At 37.2% G+C, this 27,151-nt stretch overlaps 1 protein-coding gene across 1 annotated transcript in view; it reads right to left on the minus strand.

Moving 5' to 3' along the window:
* The window catches only part of ZFAND3 (zinc finger, AN1-type domain 3), a 46,843-nt gene extending 22,526 nt beyond the window's left edge, over nucleotides 1-24,317 (minus strand). The window contains exons 1-2 of the mRNA XM_010006160.1: nucleotides 24,110-24,317; nucleotides 13,901-13,966 (exon numbers count right to left, since the gene is read on the minus strand). Coding sequence (XP_010004462.1) covers nucleotides 13,901-13,966; nucleotides 24,110-24,317 — 274 coding nt within the window. The remainder of the gene's footprint in view (nucleotides 1-13,900; nucleotides 13,967-24,109) is intronic.
* Nucleotides 24,318-27,151: the final 2,834 nt, after the last annotated feature.

Here is a 27,151-nt window from a genome sequence, read left to right on the forward strand (position 1 = left end):
CATTCTGGGGAGAGGGCGGGAAGCTCTAAACCCAACAGAGGTGTGGGCTGAGAAAATATTACAGGGATGGAGGAAGGAAGAGATGGTAGAGTAGCAAGAGAAACCCTCCCTCCTCTGGTGCTGTTTGCTTCAAGAATGAGATGGATCTGTTTGATCTCGGGATTGATGACAGCTTTTGAAGCACTCTGTTAGGCGTTTGTTTTTTTTTTTTCCTTTTCATAAAGAACCCATCACACTGACAGACTGGCATTTATGATCTCAGCTGCCTGTGCAAACACCAGTAAGAGCAATAATTAATGTACCCTCAAACATCACCACTACCTCCTCTGAAACTATTTTAAGAGGAGCTTGAGCTGTTAAAACCTCTGTCCATGAAGAAACTTACACGGTCACAGGCAATAACTACATTACAAGGATTAACTAAAGTTTGAGCAATATCTTCTTGCCAGCTTCTAGGGATATTTTTTCTTCATGATTACATTTTCAGATGGCATGTTGACTATATATTAGAAATTTCATCTAGAGGAAACTGTCTTTACAAATCTTTCCTACCACATTTACCAGAAACATCATTTAAAATTATCTTCTGTACTTCAAATGAACCTAAAACCTATGTTTTTCCAAAACTCCATTTGCTTGTTGACTATTAATGAAGTGACAGAAATTCAAGATTAACACATTAGGAGCCAAGTTTGACAACTAAGACCACCTCAGTTCCTCCCTGTTGGCTGTATAATGCTGTGGAAATGGTTATTTTGAAACTCTGATATTTACATGGAGATGAACATCTCATCCTCTTACACAATCAATACTGCATCAGAAATTTAAGCGTGCACCTCTTTGGAAGCACTCATGCACAGGAGAAATTAATTTATCTTGTGAATTCACTCCAATTTTTCTTAAATGCTACAGACAGTTGTCTCAAAAATTCTTACATGAACCCTGTGGTAACATTTAACCACACAATCTGCTTTCCAGTATCACTATAGTGCCCTTAGCATCACCATTTCACTGATTTATTCCTCCCCCGAGTTGAAAAGCCATTGCACTAAAACTCATCCCTAAACAATGTGGAGAGACTGTATAGGAATAGCGCCTATGGAACTCAAGTTCTGCCAGCACCTTCTTTGCCTCAGGAGGCTCCATGTGAAATCACTCCGGAGACTATAGATAATGCCCAGAAGTTACATTACAGAAGTTAGTATTTCTACATCAATTACCAAAACCATTCAATAGTTGTTGTTTCCAGCCCTAAAGAGTAAAAACAACCCGCCAAACAACAAAAACCCCTTCACAACTTTTAGCCTAGCTGTTTGATATACGTAATGGAAAGAGTTGCCACAAGTTGTTTCAAATGTGAAATATTCCTGATGTGATTCAAGCTCAGCCAGCAAAACAGTCTGTCCCGCTTTGCATAGAGATTAAGGCCAAGGCTTCCGATACAGACAGTGACTTAAAATGTTTGGTTTCTTTTTAATGAACACTACAAAACAGTTAAAAAACGACATTCAGCATGTATATTGCTTTGAGTGCAAGCATTATATCTGAGCTCAACAACAGCATGGCTTAATTTCCCCAAAATGAGAGCTGGCATCCATCACGCATGTGTTGCGAGTAAAGGAGAGGAAAAACAAACTGCTGCAGTACCAAGCACTCTGCTTGCAATGTTAGAACAGGCATTTATAAAGCACAAGGATGAACCCTCCAGAGGCATCACAGAACTTGCGTGGGTGGTTAACGGACAGCATGTCTTGTAGCACACAAGTACAGTGCTATGCTTAAGCAAACCTGCTGCCGAACAGCACAGGACTGTGGCTGAGCTAACACAAGTAACACAGCCCAGCAGCTCCACCTGACTTGAATCCAGATAACCTGAAACACACGCAGGGCTAAGTGGGTCCCCTGGCCACCAGTCACCCCCCGGAAAGCAGCCTGGCCTGATAAGGAGGGGAGATCAGCCACAGCTGAAGGTTAGTTCAATAGGGACACTGAATATTGTCGTATCACACATGTACCCTCCCCAAGTACTAAGATGCCAGTTTTCACAAGACCTGCATGTGGGATTAGTGTGTTTCAAGACCCCAATATCTTTGTGAAATTTGATTAAAATAAGCCAAGAGATTCAGAAGTTATTGTGGGACAAATCTATCATGGCCTTATTTCCTTAGGAAACCAGGGAACTGCTTTTCCCAGTGTTTTACCTGCATCAATCTAATTTATGTTTTCTATCACCAAACTTCACAACTTAACACTCTCTAGTTAAAATCTTCTGTATGTGTGTGAATGAGTATTAATGCATGTATTACTCCTGGCATATGACTTCATGAAAGCAGAAAAAAGTGGGAGCATAACCATAGAATGTTAGTAGCATTCCACTTACACATAAGGAAACACTTTTTTACTCAAGAAGTGACCAGACACCGGCACATGTTGCCCAGGGTGGTCGTGGAGGCTCCATCCTCAGAGGTGCTCAAAACCTGGCCAGCCCCCAGCCAGCTCTAGCTGACCCTGCTTTGAGCAAGGAGGTTGGACCAGATGGTCTCCAGGGGCCCCTTCCACCCTCAGCTATTCTGTAATTCTGAGATTTATGGGTGGGAAAACATAAAAAAATTACATTCTAATTCCTTCCTTCCTCTGACAATTTTTTGTTTTCCTCTGTATTGTTGGTACCATCATGTCAAAAAGGAAGTATACTGTACTGCAGTGTGACTTAATGAGGCTATTAACTACAACCTAATGAAACAGAAGAGACTAATTTAGTGCCAGTAACCCAGATGAATGAAATGTACATTGAAAATTATATGACAAATAGCGAGTTACACGGGCTACTGCATGCATTTCAGCTAAGTTATAATTAGAAGTGTGAAAATGCATATTATCCTTTTTTTTTTCCCCAGTAAATTGCATAATTGCTAAATTAAGAGAAAACCTAATTAGTTTTCATCTTGTATTTAGGTTCCTTGTACCACACCTGTCTTACAGTTAAATTCTTGCATTACTTCCCCATACTCTCTGATGTTGGCATGTCTTTAGTGAATGGAAATACTCCTTTATTTCTCAACCATTTTTACTTATATACCAAATTGATTTGAAGAAGTACATATTTAAAAGTATTCAGGCACTTGTACTGTACAGCTCCTTTGATGGATTAACTTCCTGTGTTTCGATTAGTTGAACCATTTCCTACAGCAAAGACACCCCTACTGCTGCTGACTGAAAGCAGGACCTTTAGAACACTGGAGAACGGGGTGCCTTTCCTGAATTACACCCACAGGCCAAGTTTGTAAAACTCCAGAGCCCACAACCACTGATGGGTTTTTGGAGAGCAATCAGGTTGCACAGCCCTGCTGAGGACTCAGCCTGTTGCTCACTGCCCATCTCTTGCTACAGGGGGAAAACAGCTGAAGAATGTGCTAAAAAAGAGCTGCTGAGAGCAACATCAGACACAGACAGCAACTGCTCGTGTGTGTAGGCATGAGACTGAATTCCTGTTGTCTTGATTACTCGGGGCAATTTATGCAGTGCAGAAGCTTGATACTATTCTAAGGATGTTAAAAAAAGCTGAGGTGGCTGTTGACAAACAGCATCTCAAGTCCTTCATCTACTCAGACTATTATAAAGAACAAACCTTAAAAAGGCTGAAAAAAAAAGTCACAATGCTAAACTCACTAGTTTACAAAAAATATTTTAAAGGTGTCAATTTGAACTTATTTTCTCATTATTAAATTTTGTATTTTAGCAGCATAGGGTCAGGGTTGGGAGACGGAGAAAGGAGATTCTAGTGACAGTACAGTTGGAGAAAAATTGCTATCATAAGTGGCCTGGGTATTCAGAACAGGATTATTAGGTGAAGGAATAAGGCACACACACAGTTAACTAAATGGAAAAGAAAGAAGGAAGAAAAAAAGCTGTAACACAGAAATATACATATGAAGGCAAATAATGAACATCCTGGCCGTTCCACGGCACCTGAAAACTACTTAATAGTATTCAAATATGTATATTTAGATATATTGATGCATATATACAAGCACATACAAATAGGCTTATGCTGGTTCTAATAAAATGGGAAATTCAAAAGCATTCAGCAATATCAGTTTTGGTTTTGCTGGCTTTAATGAAAGCCCTCTTATGCTTTGTGAAATTCTCTAATATTGGATTAACAAGAATAGATAATGCTATAAATAATGCATATTTGCTAGATAGCTCAAGAGTGCATAAATAAGCGGCAGTGCTCCGCTTCAAAATCCAAGCAGCACACTCCAGCTCTGGCCTCATCAATCAGATGGTATGCAGTATTCAGGAAGGTAATTCTTCAAACTAATAGCCTAAAAACAGTCCTATATAGAAACTACTTGCTCTGTTATTTTTCATTCATACAGTGAGTTTTTCTTAGTACAGCCTTCCCTTCATTGCTGTAGTGATGGTTTTCCAAGGCTAAGACACAGATTCAGAAGAGGGGTTGTGAAGAACTCTCGCCTGCTAGCAGTGAAAAAATAATTTTCCATATTTATCTTTCAAAAAACTTATTTGTCATTAACTGCAGAACCTCAGTGATGCCATTAGCAACAGAAATCTTGCAATGAGAGACTATAATTCCAAGGACCATAACTGATTGATGTTGAGGGAAAAATCCTAAGAGCTCTTGTATTTTGATAAAAATTTTACTGACTGCATTAGAATCACAGAATTACCTTGGTTGGAAAAGACCTTGAAGATCACCAGGTCCAACCATAAAGAGTAGGTTCTGAAATGTACAGCTAATCTATCTTCAAAAAACAGTAGGTTTTGATTCACTTATCTTAAAGAAAGTTTAAAAATCAAGTTTATGTTTTGTGTTACCTTTTCTAGTAATTTTTGTAGGAATAAAACAACCAGCCCTAGCACCGAAGACAATTTCTGTACATCTGATTGCTGTCTACAATACATCAGAAGTCAGGCTGGTTTATTGGGCTGTTCGTACTATTTTGAAAGGAAGTTTCTGGGAAGCACCTATACTAACCTGAACCAAAGGACCAGACCTACACAAAGGAAGAGGTAGAACTCAAGAGGATACAACAGCATATGCACTATCTTGCATCTTTAATCCAGCTCTTTTTCAACCCTCTTCTGCCCCAAGGTGTTGGTTTCATTAGTGATTCTCTGAAGTTTGTCATGGAAAGTAACTTAGAAAATGAACTGGAACAACAGATAACTTGTTTGCAAGACGGTTTGGTGAACATACAAAGATTTATAAACCACTCACTTTGTAGGAAGATACTTTCCCAAGTGTATGCTCAACAGACTTAAGCATACTTTCAAGACACTCTAAAATTACTGCCATGTATTTTTAAGGTCCTTATGAAAATTAGTATCTAAATGGAAAATAATGAAAACTTCCTTAAAAGCTGTCTGATGCCCACAGAAATAACTAGTCAGAATAGAGGCCTTCACCAAGAGTCAGAACCTTTGGGACACTGCCTTCACTTCAAAAAGTACAGCAGTAACAGGATCATAGTTTAGCTCCCTTCATGTTACATATATTTTAAGATAATTAAAAAAAAAAAAGAATAAAAAATTGTAAGTGGCTATGCATTTTAAAATATTCTTCAGGTCAGTTATTTAATGCTGAACTTGTTAAAAAACCCCAGTGCAATAAAATAACACATTTAAACCAATAAAAAGCTGTGTCCCATTTGCTAAAGCATACCAGTAAGAAAGCTGTTTGATCTGTGCAGGTCAGATCTAGGTGCTGACTGCAACATACTGAGGTAAAATCAATCCAGTTCTTCAGGCTGAGAGGATCAGAATTCCTCATAGAGCTTGAACTTAAATGATCTCAACTATTCTTTGTGACATTATTCATATTCTCTTGCTACTGACCAAGGCCAAACAAAATTAAAGCAAACCCTAAGCTCCCCCACCCAGTCCTGTTCCAACAGATAATTTTTACTAATTTTTAGGAAGGGATTGTAGGTGGGAAATACTAGACATGTAACCCTGATTTCTTTGCCTTTATAATTAATGCAGATAGGGTTTATTTAAAGTTATGAGCTGCAAATTTGTTACTTGGGAATGGCTTTCCAGCAGTCTGTGGGTGGAGGCTGGTCATGAAACAAGGAATTCAGAGCTGTTGGGAGCATCATGCCAAGTATGCTTAGTAGTTGTATATTCTCTAATAAGAATGATGTACCTACAGTCAAAGGTCAGTCAACTTACCAAAGAGATCCTGATAGTTCTGAAAACTAAACATGGCATGAAACCACTAAAAATATTCAAGTTAAGTTGTTTCATTGTAATAAAAATATACAGAGAGAATAAAATCCTTACTCTTATATTTAAAAAAATTCAAGGACATAATTCCTTAGGACTTTAATACAAAGATGTGGTCACATCTGAATTTTAAATATAATGATCTTAAAAACAAAGTTTTGCTTATGGCAAGAATTTTATCAACCAGACTGAAAACCACCTATCAGACCATACAGAAAAAGTGGTGAGAAAGCTGTAAGGGCAGCAGCATAACATTTTTTAGGATAGCAGAGTATTTATTTACTAAAGTGCATTTTGCTTATCCTGCTTATGGCACTAGAGAACCCTGCTACAAGGACCTTATTCCCAGCTCTTTGCTTTGCATTGACCATTCCAACTCTCCCACTTTTTCAAGAGTCTCTCTTCTGGCCCTTCTCTGCAGTGCCTGAAGCACTAAATGCTCACCTGCAGTTCTACAGCGTGCCTGCCTCAGCTCTCATTTAGTGCTATGAATGCTATTGAAGTCAGACTAAATACCTTTAATCACTCAGATCATAGTTGTTTTCTGTTAGTATCACTGAAAAAATAGGTTGGAAGGGATTTCTGGGGGACACATAGTCCAGCCTCCTGCTTGATACAGAGTAAATATCAAAGCTGGATCCAGTTGCTCAGGGCCTGGTCCAGTCCATGCTCAAAAACTGCCATGGACTAAAATTTCACAGCCTCTGTGGGTACCTGTTCTAGTCCGAGCTAGAAGGGAAAGACGTCTTACCCCTTCATCTGTTGGCTATACTCTTCCTAACACAGTTAAGCCAAAGACGGCATTTACTCCTATCTTCTAGTACAACCTTTAATTTGACATTCTAAAGAATTTTCCTGTTGGCTTATAATTCAATGTGAACTCCTCTCAAGAGATCATCCAGTCCTCTTGACTCAAGCACACTTTCTTCAAGGTTGTTCTACACTGAATGTGGTCTTTTTTGTAATGGGATTCAGGATATGGAAATGAAAACAGATTAAAAAAATTGAATCAAGAGCAGCAAAAAGAGATAGAGACAAGTGAATGCTCAGAAATTGACTTACAAGTAATCAAAAAAGAACTTAAAGCAGATTATTTGGTGAAGTAAGAACAAAAGAGGTAGGTTCAATGGTACATCCAAATAACACAAAGGATAAAAGAAGATGAATTTGGGTGATTTAAAAGGATAAACAGAGGTAGCAGGAGTAAGAGTTTTAAGTACCTGGAGGACATTTTCTATTAGGATGCTGGACATTCCTGCCACTCACACTAGCGTAGGCTGAATCCCCTCTTGCTGCATGAGGCAGCTCACTACAAAGATTCACTGATCTACCACACAGTGGGAAAGCAGCAATCCTCTAAGGTCTTCCTGTTGGCTTTAGAAAGGTTGCACCAGTAACATGGAGATTATATATGACTGCCTTACATGCTCTTAAGAGAATGAATCTGAGTTAGTACAATCTTGGGGAATACAAAATGAGACACATGAATAGGCACAGAAATTATCTTGTTCAGCTACTTATTCTATTTCATAACAGTAACCTTATTTTCTTATGGCCAGAAATCCTTTCATGAATGGCTTCAAGAGACAGATTAGAAAAAGGAGTTACTCCTTGAAAGAAATTAGTATAACATTTTATAAACATCTTCAAAACACTGTCTGTAGGCATTTCTAATTCATCTATACAGCATGTGAATTAGAGGTTCCACAGTTGCATTACATTTTTTCTGTCCCTTTGGCCACTTCAACTATCTAGCTTCCTCACTTTATGAACGATGCAAAGGAATGGAACACCTGGGAAGCACTAAGTATGAAAGATAATTTCAAAGAAAGACCAACTATCAAAAGGATGGATTTCCATTCATCTCAGCTTAGTGTACTTTAACACAGGCAGATGTAAGTATTCCTGTCCTAATGTCACGATAGAAAAATAATCTATTTATTTTATCCTGGCTGTACTGAATAGATGAGGATAGGAGTCACTGTTTTCACATGCTGTCATGCTGCTGCACACCCTTCCACTTCTGAATGTTCTATTTTTTCCCACCACTCGGAAGAAAATTTTCTTCAGAAGTAAACAGCATGAGTTATTAATGTATGAACTATGAAGACGCCTGCAAAACTTCTCTTTAGATTAAAGCAAGTGCAGGCTAAATTTCAAGGCCTTTTTTCACAATGGTTTAGTAAAGAGATGATTTAGATGTCTAGCATAGAAATGTGCTAGACTGTCTGTGACAGATAAAGGATCAAAAAAGACTTTTTTTGTGAATATTACCAATTACTGTGTGCTAATAAGCTCTTAAAAACCTTCCCAGGAACAGCTGAAGTTTTTATAACTCAGAGGCAAGGATCATCACAGCTATAGCTGACTTTTAAAAAAACTTTTTGATGCATTGACCCCAAGCCCATCTCTTTCAATTCTCCAGCCACACTGGTTATAACACATTTAGTCTGAAACACATGAGATGCATTTAGCATAAAAGATTCAGGTGACCATATCCACTATTTTTAAATTACGGTGATTTTGTACAGTTGAATAATGTGCGGGTGAAAATAAAACCTACAATTGCATTAAGTCTTTACATTTGTTTATGGATATGACTATGATGATCCTTACCATTAGGAGCATTTTAATCTACAATAATCATAACCCTTTGCAAAGGCTCTCAGATAACCAGTGCTGCCAACTAATGCAAAGTGTATGTGCTCAAGCTTCTAATCCATCCAGATTTATATGGAAGCACAGAACAGATAATACAACACATCACCAAAATAGGCAATAAAATGAGATAGTAAAAACCTGTCAACATACATCATCTGATCACGGTATGGTGTTATCTCACAGCCCCTATTAGTTCTTGCTGTATCAGTGCAAGTCCCAGACACTTTATCCTGTTTATAATTGCTGATGAGCAGTAATAAGGCTCTCATGCCCCAGCTCCTGTCCGTTCCACTTCAGCACCCACCTATTAGGTTATAACTTTTATTTACAGCTTTGCTTGATGTGCTGTTCTATTAGTACAGCTGGAAATGGAGCCAAGGCGGGAAAAAAAAAAAGAAGTATATCCCTAATGGGCACTATGATTGCCAGGGCTGGGTGATATTTTATGCTGCTCAAAGGCTGTTCTATCACCACTTTCCTGTGAGTGAGAGAGCTCCAAGAAGGTTGGATTTCTAACATAATGCCCTCCAGAAGTCAAACACTAAATAATACCTTGCAGGTCCCTTGGAACACCAATGAAAAATACACCTCAAAATTGTTTAAATGTTATAAACCCTTTCAATAATTTTTGCATATTTTCTGCTCAGGAGCTTAACACTTCAGAACTATTTTAAAACAATTTAATTAGTGGTGTACTAGATCTTTTTGTCTTACTCAACACAAAGATTGATTAAAAAAAGATCATACAACGGTAAATATTTCTTGGTTTTGGGTGACTGAAAATGTGGGTACTTCTTCCACAATCTGTCCTTTCTCTAACTCCTAAGGGGCTGCCCTCTCAGTTACGTAAGTTCAGCCACAAAGCATTGTATAAACACATCAATAAACCCAAAACTTCAAAAAAGACCATACACCTGCTTAATTTCTTTGCTCAAGCACTGAAAGAATTATTTGCATCTTCTAGACCCAAATTTAAACTAGAAAAAGCATGGAGCAATGAGACAAGCACTGTAATTTCACACAATATAAACACCACCACACCCATCTAGGACAGATATCCTCAGAAAATGTGAGCTATCTGCACATGTAACTATATAGAATATTAAAGATGCCCATCTGCTACTGAGAAATAAAGTATTTTAAAACTCACCGACTTCATGGCTATAATGTATGAACTGAATATTTAATTACTGCATTTTGATCTGCCTTTTTCTACTACCCTCTCTGCCATACAATTAAAAATTAACTGAGTGCACTCACACGGTTCTACCAGTTTTTTTCAGATTTCTTTCAGCTGCATGAAAATGTTTTAAGACCTGGGTGTTTAGAATTGTATATTAAACCAGCTTTAAGTTGCAGCAGAAAAAGAAAAGTAATATGCCACTTGCACTTTCATAACACAGGCACCCAATATAAATGGGATCTGGGTGCACTTGTGACTAAAGCAAGCCTCAAAGTATCTGGTATCAACCATAACATTACAAAACAAATCAAATTCCGTAAGAAGCTACACACTAGGCCACAGACTCCCTCCTTTTTTACTGCAAAATCTTCAGACTCCTGGCTCTCAAAAACCTTTAAAGAATCATCCAGACTAATGACTGCAAGCCTTTATTCATTCTTTTCATTATAACGCTTGTCCTACAGGCACACTTTGGAACAGAAATACTTTTTACCACAGCAATGATTCTACCGAAGAGGATAAAAACCCCACTATTTGGTGTCATAATACAATTTTTTATCTGAACAGCTCCTCCAGCATACAAGATGACAAGAGCAGGAGGTAAAAACTTTTTCGTTTTCAGAGAACTTTTCCCATATCTTGGCAGATTTATTGTTTTGATCTTTCTTCAGTGGTTATAATAATGCTAAAAAATACAAAAGGTTTGTGTCTGCCTTAATATCTTCCTGATGGCAACCTGCATACAAGATAAGTAGGTCAATTTTCTAATTTTCTGTTTTAAATGCTGATATATGGCAGACTTTAGGGAAAAACTATGCTCAAAGGGAAAGAAAAAATTACACAGATGAATTCCACCAAAACATTCTTCCTTCGAAGGTCTTCCAGGTAGAAGAAATATAGAATACTTAGACAAAAGAGGCTTATACACAATGTGTAGTATTGACAAATATTGCTTGTATCATTTAAATGGTTTTCTATGAAGGGACACTAAGCTGAAGTGAATGCAGTGCAAAATATTATCCTACCCGGTCTGCTGCTTGTGCCTCAAGATGTCACACCATTTCTGGGTAATGTTTTGATAGCCAATGCTTTAAATTCCTGTATCTACCTGGAATCCCAAATGCAGACTTTGAAAACACAGTCGTTTATTTTAAAAATGAAAGTTTGCTGAAAATTTAAGCTCTGGAGAAAATAACTGCAACTCCTGCTACCATGTTTATTAGTGTAAGGGACAACAAACAAAATATGCAGATCACTGAGCAAATAATGAAAAAAAAACACTGGGGGAAAACAAAGTAATATAGACTCATTAGGTTTAGTTGACTGAAGATGAAACTTGTGGCATCAAATTAAGAAGATCTCCTTATTTTCTTGCTAAACACACTAAATGATTAACATACAAGCATGAAAGGACTAAACATTACCATAAATCAAAAATAAGAGAACTACTGAGCCAACCATTTAATGGATACTTTTCAAAATGTCTAGTAGCTTCATCTGCTTTATTCTAAGGAGCTTTTGCTGTTGTCACTTAACACTCCGAATAGTAGACTTGCCTTTTTGCTAATCACAAGCGCATTTTAAAAAATATTCAAACATTACTCTCAGTTTTCAGTATTTATGGCATCGTAGACAGCTTCTAAACTACCCTGCAATGAAAAGCAGAGTTCAACAATACAACAGTTAACGTATAAAGAAAATACAATTAAATCACAGCATAAGCAAAGCAGGTTAGTTTGGCAAACATTCCATCCTGTTCAGGTACACCTCCCTGGCGATGCAGAAAAGAAAATCCACAGTCTTCCTACTGTGGAGAAGTTGGATCCAGTATCTTCCAATACCAAACTTAGAAAATTCTTTGGCAAACAAGACTCACAGCATTGTCACAAATTATCATGCATTACTTGAGAGGTCTGTATCTGCATCAAGTGCAAGGTAACATTGCTTCTCTTTAACCTTCCTCTGCTGCAGACCAAGTCAGCTTGCCTCATGAGACATGCACTATGAGCTAACAACATGCATATATGCAATAACAATAGTTCAGCTAAATATACAATAGCCTGAAACATTTCTTGAAAGAATGACTTTGGAGGAAATTAACCTCTACCTTCTGAAAGAAGAGCCCTCAATGAAACACAAAATGCCCTTACTTTCTGCACATCCTATGCAGTTCAACTGGTACATAAATGTAAATATAGCCAAAAGTTATTTTGGAAACACAGACTGCTAGAACATTACTACACCCTAGATATCTGTCACTGCCACTCCACAGGTGCTTATGGCTTCCCACAGTGGTGCTGGTAGAAAGGATCATACAAGCACTCCATAATCCATGCAGAACTGAAGTCTGAAAAAGATCTGAGCCAATGCAGGTAACTTGCCTGCCTGTCTGAGTGAGTGCTCACATGCTCCTCCATGCAAGATCCAGAGCAGAACCAGCAGCTTCAGCCTGGCAATGATCTACCATGTAATTACAGACACTAGCTCTCTGAAAGATGAACCATCTATATCCTCCCTGAAGAAATAGTCATTGAAAGAACCCAGAGCAGGTAAGATATACTCAGCAGTCTGTACTGTATCTTTGATGAGGGAAAGAAAAGTCAATATACTTCCATTTTCCACTCAATACTTTGCATTTCCAGAACACTATCACAATCATTAGACTTAAATCAAACCGATTACTCCTGGATGTCTTAGCATATTCATGGAATTACATTTAACAGGACTTTGAGATGAACTATCTGCCACACAGATATATATATATATATATATATTCTATATATACACATTTCTAACAGCAAAGCAAGAATACTTCATTGGGCATTCACCAGATTATTAACCTTGACTATTAAACTATAACCATAGAGCTATGTACCATGCAAAACCTAATTTCTCAGCCCCCACAAAACACATACCTGAGTCACAAGATCTTTTGGTTGGTGTGGTTAACGAGGCATGAGCTGTACCTGTGCATGGCCCACCTGGAAACAGAGAAAATTGTATGTCTCAAAACACCACTGATATTTAACATTGACAACCACATCAGAGTTATACTTAGGAATATAAAACGCTGAGGAGCACTTGTCTTTCGAAAGCACATATGGAAGTAATCTCAGTATTTCTTTCCCAGTCAAATCTGAATAGGTTTTGCACTGAAAAACTGGATGAGAGGTTGGGGCATCTGGATAAGAGGTTGAGGTTATACTTTATAAATACTTTAAGAGACAGTTTTAGGAAACTACACACTGTAATTGCCCTTTTTCCAATGTTGAGAAAGGTACTGTTTGTCAGAACAATGCTAGAAATGTATCTAACTATCCCACAAGTAACACAAAGGACGCAGTGATCGCTTCCTTGATGTCAACAGAAACCGTATCATTGATTCCAATGAGACTTTGCCTCTTATTTTATTCTCATTATGTTTTCAAAGTGCATATCCTAACAAATTCTTCCCATGTTTAAGGTTTGGGGTTTTTTTTTTGAACTCTGGATATACTTCCATTTTCCACTCAATACTTTGCATTTCCAGAACACTATCACAATCATTAGACTTAAATCAAACCGATTACTCCTGGATGTCTTAGCATATTCATGGAATTACATTTAACAGGACTTTGAGATGAACTATCTGCCACACAGATATATATATATATATATATATATTCTATATATACACATTTCTAACAGCAAAGCAAGAATACTTCATTGGGCATTCACCAGATTATTAACCTTGACTATTAAACTATAACCATAGAGCTATGTACCATGCAAAACCTAATTTCTCAGCCCCCACAAAACACATACCTGAGTCACAAGATCTTTTGGTTGGTGTGGTTAACGAGGCATGAGCTGTACCTGTGCATGGCCCACCTGGAAACAGAGAAAATTGTATGTCTCAAAACACCACTGATATTTAACATTGACAACCACATCAGAGTTATACTTAGGAATATAAAACGCTGAGGAGCACTTGTCTTTCGAAAGCACATATGGAAGTAATCTCAGTATTTCTTTCCCAGTCAAATCTGAATAGGTTTTGCACTGAAAAACTGGATGAGAGGTTGGGGCATCTGGATAAGAGGTTGAGGTTATACTTTATAAATACTTTAAGAGACAGTTTTAGGAAACTACACACTGTAATTGCCCTTTTTCCAATGTTGAGAAAGGTACTGTTTGTCAGAACAATGCTAGAAATGTATCTAACTATCCCACAAGTAACACAAAGGACGCAGTGATCGCTTCCTTGATGTCAACAGAAACCGTATCATTGATTCCAATGAGATAATGACTTTGCCTCTTATTTTATTCTCATTATGTTTTCAAAGTGCATATCCTAACAAATTCTTCCCATGTTTAAGGTTTGGGGTTTTTTTTTTGAACTCTGGACTCTTGCCGACTCATCTGGTCTCTGCTTGGTAGTACATTGCATTCTGGCTTTTTTCTTAACATGCATCATTGTTGAAGAGTTCTCTAGAGATCTTGTTAAAAAAGCAACTAGTTGAGTGTACTCAGTGACTTGCAGTAAAAATAAACCCCATATATGAAGCCAAGACAAATTAACAGTAGCAGTACCAGTGGTAATAACACATCATAGCTTTGATAATTGGGTATTATAAATTGGATTATGCTAAAGAGCCTGAAATCAAGCTAGTTCCAGTAGAGTTTGGCTATCGAAATACCAGTAATCAAGTTTGCTCTGGAATGCTGGTGATATAGTAGCATTATGCTGGCAATAAAACAGAACATAATATGACAGGATAATCCTTAACATAACTGTTCAAGCCCTGAACAATATTTTTTTCTGTCTTCACATATCTGAAAAGTAGCACTGTGGCTTGGCCAGTGCTTTCTTTTTTCAAATACTTTCAAGTCTGGCCTGGTAGCAAACTGTCTTGGTTCTGTCTGAGGTGGCCCCCCTTCAACTGTTAACAGCAGGTTTGTTAAGTCAGTCTCAACTTTCAAACACCAAATGTATAGCATTTGGTTGCAGTACAGAATTTGGGTAAATAATATATAGAACAGGATGTGGAATATTTCAAAAGGGTATGGAAATTCAATTAACTGAGTTTAGACCATAGCTGTCTTTTAAGATGCAGCAGCTCTTCTTTAAATAATTTTAATTACATTCTCCCAGTTTTCACTGAATACACATTGACAGGCACCATGACTGTAGACTATCAAATATGACTAATCCTTGGAATTACTGTAGTGTTTGCACTAGTTGATACTTTCAACCTCCAACTAAATAGAAGATTTTTATTTCTCACTCTCAAGTCCAATAAGTTGGTACGTATTTTGTGCTTCCCTGTGTTAGTTTTTCTTTTATTTAATCTTCCCTCATTTAGTATTACTTTCATAAACCTTTGATTTGTATAGCACAGCTCCAGTTTCAACAAAGGATATCTTGGGATTTGCATGCACATACACCAGTGCCTAATAACCAGAAAGGGCTTCAAGTCCTTTGCAGCACTTCCTTCTGCTACTGTTTTTGTTCCACCATTAAAAATGTCATGCATAATTCAATACCGTGAAGTATGAGTATGAGCTTGACTGTGCAATTCTATGTGGAAATCATTAAGTTGCATCTTTTGGTATATGTAATGGCTAATACAGGCATCTCTGTATTATTTGAAACAGGGCCAGCATATTTCCCACAGCTTTGATAAAAATTCTGCATGAAGGAAAAGGGAAGTCAGATCAGCAGAACACTAGTCCTTGGCTATACACAACAGTAGGCTTATTACTTGGCATGATTCAGAATACATACGCACATTCATTCCCCTCCCCAAAAAAGTGTTTCAGGTGAATTTACATAAAACACTCCAGTGCACAGTGAAAGGCCACATGTGTCTAGCTTCTAATGTCACCCACAAGGCTGTATGCTGCTATTTTTTTTCCACCACAAACAATATATTAAAATGGAAGAATGACGATATCTTTCTATTCTATATCCAATTAACAAGCAACAGCTTATGCTCCTGTTTTTTTCCAGTGCATGGTTTTTGGCATTTGCAACTCCTCTTCCAAACCAAAGGAGTCACTGCACAGCAATAATGTAATCCCAAGAGAAGATGATTAAAAATGCAAAAATACTAAAAGCTACTGAAGCAATTAGAAGAATTGTAAGAATCACCCAGTTTGCAAATTCAAACACAGAATTAAGGAAGGACAAAACAAGATCCTTTAACTTAAACATTATAACATATTAAAGCAAAAGGTCTTGATAACATAGCTGCTATGTTTTAGGCTTCAGATAACCCTAGCTTTCTGTAGCTTCCTCTTAATTGTACTACAAATATATACATTTGGAAGAAAGGTTCAAAACTAGTTTCTCTGCTACTTCTTATTACTTTTTTAATATTAGGTATTTTTCTATAATTTACTTATTAAAATTACTTCTATTTCTTATGCATATATACTTAGAGCTTACTAATTTTTTACTTTAGATATATTTCTCTCTATAGATAAAATTATTACTCCTATTACTGTATTATTACATATTTTTATTCCTACTTATTACTTATTTTTCTATTGCTTCTATTTCTATATTCTTTTAAAACTTATTTTTCTATTACTTTTATTTCTACATATATCATTATGTATAACTTATATTTCTACATAAGCTAATATTTTTATTGTTTACTATGATAGACTATTATAATTTCTGTATGTTTAAATTGATCTTTAGAACGTTGTTCTGCATTATCCACCTTGATTCCTGAAAGACACTAGTAATTGCCAAGTAGCACTTGTCCTGCAGGACATACTCGGAGTCAGAGTAACTTCTTGTTTCCCCTTCCTGAAGTATTTGTAAAGTGAAGTGACCCCACTCAGAACTTCCTGTGCAGGAAAAAAGTTAAATACTTGGGTAACTCCACTCTTTTTGCTATTTGAGGAAATTCTAAATTTGCACCAAGAGTTCATGTGTCAGGTTTACTTGAAGAGCACCTGGAAGCACTTATTGAGGAGGGGATGAGATGCAGAATGGAGTGAAACTAAGCTTGTCAAAGACTACAAAGCCTAAGATTACAATAATATACTGCAACGATTACAGATAATACAAAAACTGTGAGCCAGCTACTGACCAAACATAAATAATAAGTGAAGAAGCCTGAAGTAACACTTGATCAGATTTATACGAGCATGTCGAAATGCTGCTTTGGACTATTCAATTCCATGACTGTTCCTTCCTAGAAAAAAGACAGCAACTCCTTTCTTGCAACAGTCTGGAAGATGCTAGTAAGCAAAAGCTGAGTTTCCTTGGACAGCAGTGTCATAGCCAGGCCAGGAAGAATTTCATGGCTGTTTCCAATACAGGAGAGAGTCCACCTTTAGTAACCTGTCCAAACCAGTAATTTAGCTCTGCATTCCCTGAATTGGTACAGACATAATCTAATTAATCTACACAATTGAGTTTGAAAACAGTCATTGATTACTAACACCAACACATAAACAGGAACATACATCTCTAAATTCAGTCTGCACAGGCAAAAGACATTCTCTTTAAGGAAAAAAAGGCAACATAACTTTACAATGCTTAAGAACCGCTTGTTTGCTGCAGAATGGATAAGATGCATGATAATTTATGTCATTACTAAACAAAAGAATTATATCCCATTCAACCACATACTTCCTGAATTCCAGTTTTACAAATTTGCCATTATTTATGTTTGTGACATTTTATCTACATGCAGCTTCTGGAGAAGTGAAACCTGGACTCCTTTGCTGCTGCTGAACTGCTGGTAAATTTAACTACTATAATGAAATAAGTAGAGAGGATTCAGATTCCACTTTTTCCCCTGCTATGACCTCACTGTTACCTGCTTTTCCTCAGTTTCCTCATCTGTAAAACAGACATGACATGTTGCTACAGGTGTAAGCTGAAGTGTAAACATGTGCTTTTGAAACTGGCAGTTAAATTATATTTTGAAAAATAATTTTTAGGTAGCTATGATAGCAGCTCTGACCCACATTTTTCTTACGTGACTGTGTTTCTGTCTTACCTCTCATGGGGTCCTCTCACTTTAATAAATGAGACCCTAGATACACTGTCTTCTCTGCAGTTTGAAGTGACTATAAATCAGAGGGAAAAACTAACAGTGGTACTATTCCACTGGTCTTTATTGTGTTTCAAAATTATCATTCAAAATTCACGTGCCAAATCTTTGCTTAAGATGTTAGAAGAGCCAGAAATGTTCTTGAAATGAAACTGGGACTGCAGATTAGATTGAAACTTACAGAACAAAATGTTTTGTTCAAATTTCTAACTGCCTGTATGTTCTGCACTGGCACCTAACACTGGTGACATTTCTAAAATGACAACTCAAATAGCCAATAACTCAAACTGGTTTTATATATTTGAAAGCATTCTTGCAAAGTTCCAGAGAAAAAGTGTTTGCATTAATAATAACATACATATTTTGTGACGAGTATTCAAGAAAATCCAGGTTTAATGATAATCCAAATGAAAAGCTGAATTACTGTTATTTTTATATTAAAAACAGTACCTAAATGCTATTTATACACAGCACCTAATGAAAAAAAGGCTAAAACCCCTAAGAAATCCTTAAGTTGTAAACCACCTTTTACTATTTTCTAACTTAACACCTGGAAAAATAGCTAGTTCTTATTCTGTGGCATAGAAATCCAAAGATGACTATTATACAGCATATGCACCTAGCTGGTTTTTGATATTAGAGATGTGTTCCCTCTAGCTCCAATAGAAGAGACAGAAAATTGAGTACAAGAAGAAAGACCAAACAACAATCTTCTGAGTTGCTAAAGAAAATTAGAATGATTCATCTTCACCATCATACAGCTGCAGCTTTCTCAATTATGTTTGGGTACACATTTAATTTCAATCTTAAATCATGTGGGTCAGGTAGGCTAGTTTTGCAGCTCAGCATAATTTTAACAGTTACTGCATTGTTTTGGATCAGAGAAAAACAAAGAAGGTGCTATCAGAATAAATCAGGTTAGCAACAAAGCGAATTATTTTCTACAACCATTTATGAAAAGCAAGACAAAACCAGGCAGCTAGTTTGGTCTGTTGATGCATTTAATACTTTACAGAAGTGGGCATTCATGTAACTTTTAGTCAGAGATGAGCCAGAAAACAAAGTTCCCCACAGCCAGAATTAGAAAAACCAGTCAGGAAGCACTCGGCTGTCTTCTACTGTGATGAGCAACTGAATTCTCAAAGCCAGAGCATTTAGAAAAGTATATAATGGATAGCACCCAAGAGAAATTGTCATTTTAAGAAAACCACTGTCCTTACTTAAAAGGCAGAAAACACAACTAAGAATATTACAATCAGGCTTCAAAATAGGAAGTGTTTTCAGAGTGTACATTGGAAAGCTGTCATGTCTGACAATCCCAGCCAGAATACAAAAATGGTGAAGTCATCATAAAGCAGTAGAAACCTTTTGCATAGTGTGAAAAAAAAAGCCATTCAACAAAAAAGGAGAGGATGCATGTTTTTAACCCTTTTTTATAAGGTTATGTTGAAAAAACGTACTTTTTTTTTTTTTTTTTAACCTTTCTAGTACTATAGCCTATGTGGCTTTTTACATAGTCATGCTTCAAGAACCCATGAAACTCAAAAGTATAAACATCCAGTAAGTGCAGTAGAAAAAACCATCTCTCATTTTTCTGCTAGAGATCTTTTGCAGAAGCTTAGTGCATTTCTTGTCTCAGATTTACATAAAGTAAATTCACTAAAATAACTTCAAACTTGGGGGTTTATCAGTGTTTGCAGTACATGCAAATGCTTAACAAAATAAACCATGTTTTAAAGCATTATTGAAACTTGTCTTGCAAGTATAAGTTTTTGAGACAAGCTTATGATGCTTTAAACAGAGGGGAGGTTTAGGTTGGATATTAGGAAGCATTTCCTCATGCTGAGGGTGATTAGATACTGGAATGGAGTGCCCAGGGACGTGGTGGAGCACCGTCCCTGGATGTGTTCAAGGAAAGGCTGGATGTGGCATTCACTGACGTAGTTTAACCAATGTAATGGTGTTAGATCATAGGCTGGACTTGATGATCTTAAAGGTCTTTTCCAACCTTGGTGATTCTGTTATTGTGTGATTCTGTGAAAATCAACAGTTCAAATTCTGGAGGGTACCCCAAATTTATAGTCATTCAGTCCTAAAATTCATACTTAGGCAACTAAAATTCAGCACACACAGACGTAAGGTGTGGTCAGTGATTATCACCTTTCTGGGCTGCAATCCCCATATATTTTTTGACATTTAGAGCAGTATCTCAGATCTTTGTGTATTTTCTTACAAAGTCTTCAATATAGAAATGTAGAGCATCTAACTGTTCTAAAAACATTGGATATTTCTTTTGTCCTTTTTCAGTTGTGATTCTTACAAATTCAAGGAGGTCTGAAAGAGTTAAGGACATAATTAAAATAAAATAATATCAAGCAAAGCTAAGAACTACTGAACTATAAAATCTGATCCAGCTGCCAGAGTTGCTCACATTGCCATTTCACCTGTTACATAACAACAGTCTTAAACTTGCACAGCATCAGCTTTATGTCTGCTCAAACAGTGACAGAAAAATAATATGACAGCCCCTAAAAAAATAAGCAAAATTATTCCACATGCAGTGTGACTGTTTCTTTATCAAAACATACAGAACCTTAATAAGTTGTTTTTTTTTTTAAGAGTGCTGGTGGCTGGAGAGAGAGAGAGAAGTAAGGGTCATTGTCAAATCCTGTTTTTCCTGTCTGTTAAAAATAAACAGTCCTGGCTACCCCATAAGAAAAGGAGATCTTTGATAACAGCAACTGACTCATATGGTGACTGACACTGAAATAACTACCATAACTACCTCCTAAACAAAGGGAGGAGGTGGAACACAAAAATGAGAAGAGATGAAAACTATGTAAGAACTTGAACAGCAAAATTTATCTGTACATAAAGCAGCAGCAGAATAAAAGGTAAACTGATTTTACTATCTGTTAAGAAACAGATTATTAAAATCCAATACAATTTAGACTTAGTAAAGCTATACCAATATCAATATGCTCCTTGCCTGTGAAAGTTTATTAAAAAAAAAATCTTACTTCAACTGATGAGACTTGAAGTGTCTGGACAGAAAAAGGCAACTCAAGAAGCATGTGGGGCAGGGTGTGTGTGTGGGGGTGACGGGTTAGAGGAAGGGTACCATTCTTAATAATATTTGCCCTCCTGCTCCTATGCTACAACAGCATTTTTTGTAAATTCATGATAAGTAATACCTCATAAAAACAAAACTCATGTGAAGGAGGACAAAAAAACCCTGAAGTTTGCGTCACTGTCGCTGGACATAAATCTTTAAGGTATTTCGGTTGACTGGAATTGTAAGACTGAGAACTCTTTTTCGTGTACTAGGGGAAGAGATATTAATCAGCAAAGCAGCAATGGGGTAGGTGATTGTTCAGAACTGAGGGTGGTAGGAGATAAAAAGTCACTGCATCTGTTGGTGTATATAAGACCTGCAGGAATGCAAATGCAACTCCCACAGAAAATCTAAACAGAAACAAAAAAAGGCAGTTACTTGCATACTGACAAATTTAATTCCTACAGAATCCAGTTCAAGGAACTTTTCTCCTGTATCATTCACTGTGTTAAAACAGGAAATGTGTACATAAAAAAAGTACAAAAAAACCCCCTCACTTTCTCCAACACAAAATATGAATCTTACCACATGAGATTACTATGGTTCTTTTCAGCTGTCGTAACGTGAATGGAATTTCTTAATTGCCTAAATGACTTGGTGTAATTCTGGGCCATCTGCTTACCCTGTGGACTCAAGCACTATGGCAAATGCCTTGATGTGAGACTCTTCTCAAAAGCTTGAAAGAGAAGAGAGGGGAGAGAAATGCAGCATGAGAATCCTTCCTCAGTCCTCCAATCTTTCCACTCTTTGATAGGGATTACCTTAATGATCCCATATATTGATTGCTGGTGAACGACCACTACTCCATTCAGAACAGCACATAGTTGTACCTCATCACACAGCACTGCAAAATACCAATCTTTGAAGAACAGAGCTGTAATGAGAACAGTGCATACTTTATAGAACTTGCTGCAAAAATAAATGAATATTGCACAGAAAGAGACACCCTCAAAATAAAAAATACATTTAAAGTTTGGGCATTATTAATTTTGGGAAAGAATCTTCTATGCTAGGGCCATTATCCATCAGAAAATCTCCATCTGTGTGTAATTACTTCTGATAAATTATATTAAGCTTCATTAAAGAGATAGTGGGGATGTGAGAAAAGACAGAGAGCTCAAGCTGTAAATAAATTTCACTGCTGTATTCACAAAATCATGAAGACTTCTTTTTACAGGTAATATTTTTAAATGCTCTTCAGGCTGTGCTGCCTAATATCCATCACCTTCCGTGTATCTTCACAAGCTTACAGCAATTCAGGATAAAGGACACTAAATTTCCTTCCCTCCTTCTACATCCCTGTAATTAACTCCCTGCTGACCCCCAAATCCTTCTCAGCCACAGCAGAAACACTTTATTGTAACATATTTTACTCCTAACTGAACATATTTTCAGAAAATGTGACCCAGTAAGCACTGGAGAAGCACCCTGTAACAACAAACAGTAGATCCTGGCTAGTAAGCCAGTAGAGGTGCTGAAGCCCTCTGCCCTAAGGCCCAAATGTATTGCTGAAGCATAACGTGTTGCAGAATTCTCTAGGAAGGTTGTTCTAAGGCCTTGTTTTTACAGCAGACTACAGGTTTCCCCTGAAGAAGCGCTGGACAGAAGGAAGAGATGATGGGTGGTCAACAGCAGCTGTGTATGTGAAGGAGAGACAAGAGTTAACATTGCAAGCTTACTTGTGTTACAAGAACTCATATGAGAAAGTTAACATTTGAACCTTGCTGTATTTCTGACAATATTATTACATACAGAGAGGAAACAATAGTCCAATTTAAAAAATAAATAAATTACTTTAGTTAGTCTAAAACTACCACAACCCCAAAATAACACTTTGCACTTTGTCCAGCGCCAATTTGCAGAAGCACGAAGAATATATATGCAAAGTCTACATACCTGTAAACAGAATCAATACTTTGGCAACTCAGCAAAACCATTTTATGCAAATAGTTAACACATATGAAAACAAGGGCATTGTATCAAAGATTATTTTAGTCCTAGTGCTTTGTCAGCATTGCTACTTCCAGCAGTTGCCACAGTTCAAGAACCAGAGCAGCGCTAGCATATTCTCTACTAAAAAATGAGCATGTTTTTCTTGAGATACATACACCTATTTACAAGCTGAGGTATTCTCAAGGATTGTCTCCATAAAGCATCTTCCAAAATAAAGCTATAGTTGGAGGAAAATGAAACTGCAAATTAGATAGCTCATCTTATGTTGTAGAATGTAGATGTTAAAGCTCCATGTATTAGACACAGGACATATAGAGAGGTTTAGGATAACTTACAAGATAACTTTCTCACATCTTCAACATCTCACCTTCAAGGAGAATTTTTGCCTTACTGAGTTCAATAAAGAAGAAAGACAGGTCATGAAACAAGAGATGGATTACCTAATGAAACCTAAATTTTATGCAAGTAACCTAGTAGCAGTCTAGACAAACATGCATTACTGAAAGTGCTATGTGCAACAGCATTTATTAAAAAAAAAAGGTTTTTAAGCAAACATTTGCAAGACATTGATGTTTACCTTAGAATATATGTATTAATTTACCAGCAAGATGAGAAAAAGTTTTTTAAAATGTGAGTGCCTCAAAACTGTGATTAAATTGTATATTGTGGTTTGAAGAGCTGTAAAGCTAGTTGAAAAGCTCCTGCAACCCTTTTAAATTCTTCTTCTGTTAAAGCCATCAGTGCTTATTTTGTGAATAACTTTTAACCTTTCCCTTTGCCCCAAATGACAGGACATTTACTCTCAAGGGGAGTCAGTAAAATACATGCCTGAGAAAAACCCAAAATGTTTATGCTTTCTTTGCTGTCACTTAGGACTTGTGCACTTACATTCCTCTTTGCTCGGTGAAGTTACATTCAGTTCTGTCAAAAGCTGCTGGTTGGAGTTAGCGGCCTGCGTGGTTAGAGAGGTATTGCTGTTGTCACTGTTCGTTTCTCCAGAGAACAAATCTGACTGGCTGCTGCTTGTGCTGGGAGTAGAGTCATCATCTGGCTGTTTCTTCTGGAAATCTATCAAAACCAAGATTTCATATGTCATCCCACTTGCTCAATCTAATATCCAATGCCATGCAAAAAACCTGAGCATAACAAAAATGACACCATATCTCATACAACACCAAGTCAGAGTAGCCTTCAAGTTATTATTTCAGATTTAAAGTATCTTTAAAGTTATTTGTTCTTGTATTTGGGTTGTTTGGGGTTGGACTAGATGATCTTCAGAGGACCCTTACAACCCTTAATATTCTGTGACTGTGATTCTGGGAAGAACTACACAAAGTTCTTGTCTCCACAGCTGTTCAAGAGCATCCAAAGCTTACCACTGTGTATCAGTATACAGCACATAGCTACATTTTAAAAATAGTTCACACAAAGCATGTACAAAAGCATAAAATAGCAAACATCTGAGCAGGGGAAGGACTAAGCATGTAATACAAGTATAAGAAATAGCTACACTTCTTTAAACACTTCTCACTGCTGTTTTATAAAACTGCACTTGAAACAGTTTTTATGAAACTAATGTAAACAGCTATGATTCCAGGTTAGCATGAAGGAATTGCAACATTTGTTTGACGGAGATTTGGTGTGTGGGGGTTGTGTGTGCATATGGGTTTTTTCCTTCTCTCTCCTTTGCTTACTCCAACACTAGTATTAAAAGTTGCTCATTGATCTAAGACCATAGAGCTAGATATGGGAAGTAAATCATAACAACACACTAAAGTTATGGACAAACTATTTGAATTCAAAGTTTTCCTTTTGTTCAGCAAGAACCAAGTCATGCTAAGTCTCAAAACTGTCCTCACAGTCCAAACTCTATGTCTTTGATAGGTGCCATCCTCATGCTTACCTTGCCTCCAAACCAGATTCAGGTTTGAAGGAAACACTCTCTTCCTTTTGCAAATCAAGGGCTTTCCCAAACCCACAGTCCTGATACCTGATTAACTATAGCATCAGTCTCAGTTCCTCCCAGCTACACTACTGGATTTCAGCTCGGCACAGCTCTGCCACTGGATGCCCCCAGAGAACACTCCTCACAGACAACTGAATTTTGGCTTGCCTAAGATTCAGTTGCTCTCACAATGCAAAGGCACATCTTCCTTGTAAAGAGACAGCTGAACTCTTGGTATTCATAAACACATCTTCTTAAAAAACTACATACAAAGGCACAATTTATTCATTACGCAAACACTAACATGACAGTAGCGGGTGCTCATTGTTATGTCCTGACAGAGAGGAAAACAGAATAGTCCATAAATATTTGCAGATGATGCATTAGAAATACAGGTCAACATGACTCACTGGGATTAGGAAGAACTATAGAAACTTTTGCTCTGGAAGACTGAGCCAGAAGTCCAGCTTGGAGAGGAACAAGCTCAGACCCAAAGAGGAAGAGGAAGGAGGCAGCACACAGGAAATCACCCACCTTCACAACCCAGATCTGAAAAACTGGTGGGATGCTCTTTGTCAAGGATGAGTCCTTGAGCCAGGAAGACGTCCTACCCAGGCCCTCACAAGTTATCAATGAAGTTTCACCCAGGTTGGGCTCCTGGATATTATTAATGTGTTTGTGTAATGAAGAAAGCTTCAAGCACTTGGGATTATTCACCAGCCACAATCAGATTATAACTAGGGTCACCACCACAGAAGATACCCAGCTCTTTATGTCTCTACTGAGGCAGAAGGGAAGCTCACAGCTGGAGATGTTCTGAAACCCAAATAACTGGTACAGAAAATAAATTAATCTAACATGTTGCTTGCAAATATAAAGGTGGTTACAAAACCTGTGTGTTACATGATACAGCATCCATGGCAGTGCACAGAATAAGCCTGTGGTATGTGCATGTATCAGAAATGGGAGCAAACCCATCTTCAAGGAGTGCAGCAAAAATAATGGTTATGCTCAATATCATATACTGGGAGCAATCTATAAAATGCATTAAAATAGAAAGCATGTAGTATAGAAGAGCAAAACACACTATAAGATATACTAAAATTCAGCCAGTTAGAAATTCTCAGCTACTGTTCTATTATTTTTTGCTAGATAGCTGCAAATACTTCACTCAGGCTGCACTAGTTCAGTGTCATACACAAAAGGCATTTACAAAGAAATCCAAACTATTTTTACAAAATTGTGTATATAATAGAAGTCCTGACAGCCCTTTCATGATAGTATGGTAAGTACTAATGCTAAACTGTTGTTCCCAAATCTGCAAGTTTAAGAACACATTGACCAAGGTGGGGCTGGTTGCTTTTTTCCTGAAAAACTGTTCACTTTTGAACCTATTGATAACTTCTCCAACTTCAAAGACAGCACAAAAAGCTGTCAAAAATGGCTATTCAGTGACAGTATTTCCTGACCAGCTTACTAATGAAACAGTTCAGAGGTGCCAGACAGAAGCAAAATCCACCATAGCAGGTTACCCACGACTCTCATCAACATAAGCAAGTTGCAGATCACCTTGATCTCTCCCCAGGCACAATTGGAGCTGGCAATGATTACAGGAGAGCTGTGTCTGAATAAATTCAGTTAAGCTGTAACTGCTTAACAAATAAACGAAAACAAAAATACATACACAATACAGGGAACACCCTGGCAAGTTTTGAAGGGAAGGCTTTATACTGATTGGAGTAGTAACGTAATTCTGTTGACAGAACAATGACCTCCCATAATAGTCTCAGAAAGGAAAAAACAGAACAAGAGTTGGCAAGACATTAATAATAATTTCCAGAAGTTTCTTTTCAACTACAGATGTATGCAAACAACAGTCATTTAAATGATTCTTAAGTTTTACTGAGACTTTCACTATGCTAGCAAAACCTTTGCCAAAATGCACAATGACAGACCAAAAATCCATCAAATCCACATTCTCCCCT

This window comes from Chaetura pelagica, unplaced genomic scaffold (assembly GCF_000747805.2).
Source record: "Chaetura pelagica isolate M959 unplaced genomic scaffold, ChaPel_1.0 scaffold271, whole genome shotgun sequence".
NCBI classification, from domain to species: domain Eukaryota; kingdom Metazoa; phylum Chordata; class Aves; order Apodiformes; family Apodidae; genus Chaetura; species Chaetura pelagica.